This window comes from Musa acuminata, chromosome BXJ3-1 (genome assembly GCF_036884655.1).
Source record: "Musa acuminata AAA Group cultivar baxijiao chromosome BXJ3-1, Cavendish_Baxijiao_AAA, whole genome shotgun sequence".
In the NCBI taxonomy this organism is placed as follows: Eukaryota; Viridiplantae; Streptophyta; class Magnoliopsida; order Zingiberales; family Musaceae; genus Musa; species Musa acuminata.
In genome coordinates, this window is record NC_088349.1 from 33,338,764 (window position 1) to 33,342,352 (window position 3,589).

Here is a 3,589-nt window from a genome sequence, read left to right on the forward strand (position 1 = left end):
AGTTTTATCATTATTAAAACTTATAATTTTGTGTGCACTTATTATTATGAAATAAATTTATTTTAGTAAAAAAGAAAATAAGAAAAGGACAAATGTTAGATAAGGGTTGTGGGAGACAGCACAAACAAACGATAAAGTCATAGAAGGCCCCTCCACCAGGATAAGATTCACAGCCACCTGTTGCTCCTCTTTAGGTCCCATCTTGATCTATATCCAGATTTCATTGCCCTCCATCACTGGAGCCTTCTCCCACAAGCACCACTCACATCACTATCTCCTCCACATCCCCTTCTTTTCCCTTGGAAGTTCCCAAAACATTATATGTTCCTCTCTCTCCACCAGCCCCACCACGTCGGCCACTCCACACATCTCCCTATCACATCAGAAACCTGTGTCTCATTTGGATCACTACTTCATTGGGGGTTCACATACACAGAGAGGAAGCGAAAAATGAAGCATGTAAACGACCCGCGCACTTCCCCACCTCCTTATTCGATATTCATTATTGTGTAGCACGGTAAGCGGGAAAAAGCAGTTGAGTAGCAAAACCAAAGGTGGACGGGAAAAGTCCTCACGTGACCACATACCTCCAATGGACATGTAGTATAGCAGCAATGAACACCCACACTTGAAGACACGTAATTCTCCACAAATTGATCAGGTTCGGATGCAGGTGATGGTGGTGGGCCAAACCATCAGGTGATGGAGGAGGAGGAGGAGGAATTGGAAGCGTTCATTGGGTTGTCGTCAGGGCGCGGTGGAGGACATGGACGAAGGAGGCGGGGGCGCTGAGGTGGGGGAGGTGGCCCTCGTCGTGGAGGAGCTCCAGGGTGGTGCGGCCGCCGAGGTGGGCCTTGAGGTACGCGGCGACGGAAGGCGGCACCGACACGTCGTTGGCGGTCTGGATCACCACGCAGGGGGCCTGCACCAGCCCCAGCACCCCCCGCAGATCGCTGTTGAACACCGTCCGCGACACGAACAGCGATATGTCCGGCCGCATGTTGAACAGCGTCCGGCTGAACTCCCTCACCGCCGCCGGCACGTCCGCCCCCACCGCCAGCGGCGCGAACCCTCGCACCCACGCCTCGTAGTTCGCCTCCATCGCTGCGAACACCTCTTCGGTCTCCTCCCTCTCGAACCCCCCATGGTAATCCCCATCGTTCAGAAACCTGGCTCCCACCAAGACCTTGTCACACACACACAGACCACGAGAGCACATGTGCATATGTAAAAGAAGCAGTAAACCGCACACCTTGGGGATGCTCCGACGAGGATGAGTTTTAGGAAGAGAAGAGGGCGGCGGATGGCGGCGAGGATGCCGATCATGGCCGATACGGAGTGGCCGACGAAGTAGCACCGGTCGACGCCGAGGGCGTCGAGCACGGCGAGAAGGTCGTCGACGTAGGCGTCGAGGGTGGTGTAGCGGTGGAAGTCGAAGTGGTCGGGGTTGACGCTGCCGGCACAGACCAGATCGTAGAGCACCACCCTGTAATCACGCAGGAAGTAAGGGAGCACGCGGTTCCACGCCGACTGATCGGTGCCGAAGCCGTGGGACAGCACCAGGACTCGACAGCCAGCGCCGACCATCCTCACGTTGAGGATCTCCAGCAGCTTGCGGCCCTTGGTGGCCGTATCATCGCTGCTGCCAAAACCCATCGTCGTCGATCTCTCTACGATCAGAGTACTGGTCTGTTATGGCATAGGAGTGTGTGCTCCTCGGATGTCGGGAGCTCGGAACAGTAAATAACAATCAGGGATTGAGGAGGAGGTGCTGCTGCTTCTCTCACAACAATTTGTTCGTCTGCCCTATCAGCTTCAGCTTTTGAAGGCCAATTAAATACGCCACTCTTATCTTTCTTATCTTTGTCGTTTCCAATCTGCACCAGAGGTCTCTGGGAACCCTCTCGACTCGTTCTCCTTTTGAGTCTTTGACCGCTACCGGTGTGAGTGGGATGCCAATTGAAGGGTGTGCAAAATGAACCCATCAGGCCGAGCGATTTGGTCCGGTTTACTTTTGTCTAATGGGTTTAAGGGTTATCTAACATTTTCGAAAACCAAACATCTTCCAATTTGGTTTGAGTTACAGCTTAAAAAAAAGGTCACGTCAGTAAATATGTAGTAGTACACATATAACGTGGGAATTAAACTATTTGGATACGTACATTTGATGTTTAAGATGCATAAATAAATCTACAATTTTTGTCAACCAACCAAAGTTGTTGACGGCAGACCCAAAAGAGGCCCCGCGGCACACTTGACTGCCATGTGAATTGTGATCGGAGGCTGCTGCGGGGCGTAGCAAGATGTTGCTGGTTGACGATGGACGGTTCGGATGTTGCGATGGAGCGACTTCCGTGCTACTGCTACAGATCGTCGAAGACGGTCGACGGAAATGGAAGGGTGGTGGTGGAGGAGGTGGGAAGGGGAATCCGCCGCCATTTGACACTTCTCTCGTTACCCTCTCAAGATCATTCTACCCAACAAGGTCTAGTCCTCGTCGCCGCCACCGCCGCTGTCTTTACACTTCTTTACGCGGGCCATTCCCCCTCCATCCATTTACTTTCATCTCCACCGATCGACGGCTGATCTTCGATCTCACTCTTGGTTAGGGTTTCCTTTCAAAATTTTGGTCGACGGATGGGTTGATTATTTCCCTCTTTCTCTTATTTTCTTTTTGTTTCAATCATTGCGGAAATGAAGTTGTTTCCTCTCCTTCGGCTTAATTCACAATTCTGGTATTTTCAGGTCAAAATGCGATGATTTAGCCGTTTCCTTTTCTTTCCCCTTTTGATAGCGAGATGGAGCCTCGTCGGCGATGGTGCATCGTACGCTTCTACCAAGGTTTGATTCATTCATCCTCATTCCATTTATTTCATCTTATTAATTCAGGTAGGGTGTGGCCAGTAGATCAGGGGAATAAAAAGGAAAAACTAAGGGAAGCAAATCTTAATCGATTACACTTATGGAAGCATGGCATAACAAAGGTGAGGTTTCTGCACTGTTATCGTTTTCAGTCGATTGTTCTTAGTGGTTATTACAAATGCATTAGTCAATCTTAGTCGATTGTTCTTATGTTTATACTTAACCCTTGATTCCAATTTTCTGTTTTCCTTCCTCATTCTCCTCTTCACTTAATCTGCATTTAATCTATTGCAAGACAGGCCTACAAGTCCGTAATCGAATCATTCAGTGCAAATTTTGCAGGTAATTTAATTCCAGAAACACGAAGCTGATCACAGAATTGAATTTTGGTATGGTTTCATTGTTCATGTTGAAATTAATGACTGGTACATACCTTTTGTTGTTTAAGTATGCTCCTACTTTATCAACTGAATTCAATTAATTCCTTCACTTTGAACAGTAATTATTAGTGATTTTCATATGTGCAATAGGTTAAGAGTAACTACTGGATACTCCCAGACTTGTATTCTGATTCCAGATACGTCATTGTCGATTGGGCTACCAGTGAATTAAAATTAATGAGTTAAAATTGAAGAAAATTATATGGGGTTTTACGGTTCTGTCAGACCAATCACTACCTGAACTGATCGAGTCTTGTATCTCCTTTTCGTTATATAAAATAGTCTAG

At 48.1% G+C, this 3,589-nt stretch overlaps 1 protein-coding gene and 1 long non-coding RNA gene across 4 annotated transcripts; one reads left to right on the forward strand and one right to left on the reverse strand.

Moving 5' to 3' along the window:
- Positions 1 to 451: 451 nt before the first annotated feature.
- LOC103973433 (probable strigolactone esterase DAD2) lies at positions 452 to 1,807 on the reverse strand. The gene is made up of 2 exons (XM_009387995.3): positions 1,253 to 1,807; positions 452 to 1,169 (listed from the first exon to the last, which is right to left on the reverse strand). The coding sequence occupies exons 1-2, from the start codon at positions 1,654 to 1,656 to the stop codon at positions 734 to 736; spliced, it is 840 nt and encodes a 279-aa protein (XP_009386270.2). The 5' UTR covers positions 1,657 to 1,807; the 3' UTR covers positions 452 to 733.
- Positions 1,808 to 1,900: 93 nt separating this feature from the next.
- Positions 1,901 to 3,351, forward strand: LOC135629534 (uncharacterized). 3 transcript variants are annotated; one of them, XR_010493271.1, is made up of 3 exons: positions 1,901 to 2,604; positions 2,746 to 2,984; positions 3,162 to 3,351. It is a non-coding gene; the product is annotated as an uncharacterized LOC135629534 (long non-coding RNA). The 3 variants fall into 3 exon arrangements; XR_010493270.1 differs by having other exon boundaries at positions 3,205 to 3,351; XR_010493269.1 differs by having other exon boundaries at positions 2,746 to 3,351.
- The last annotated feature ends 238 nt before the right edge of the window (positions 3,352 to 3,589 follow it).

Coding starts and splice junctions, on each gene's coding strand:
- LOC103973433 (XM_009387995.3), bottom strand. CDS start 1,656: ATGGGTTTTGGCAGCAGCGATGATACGGCCACCAAGGGCCGCAAGCTG. Junction 1,170..1,252: donor CTCGTCGGAGCATCCCCAAG/GTGTGCGGTTTA, acceptor GGTGGGAGCCAG/GTTTCTGAACGATGGGGATT.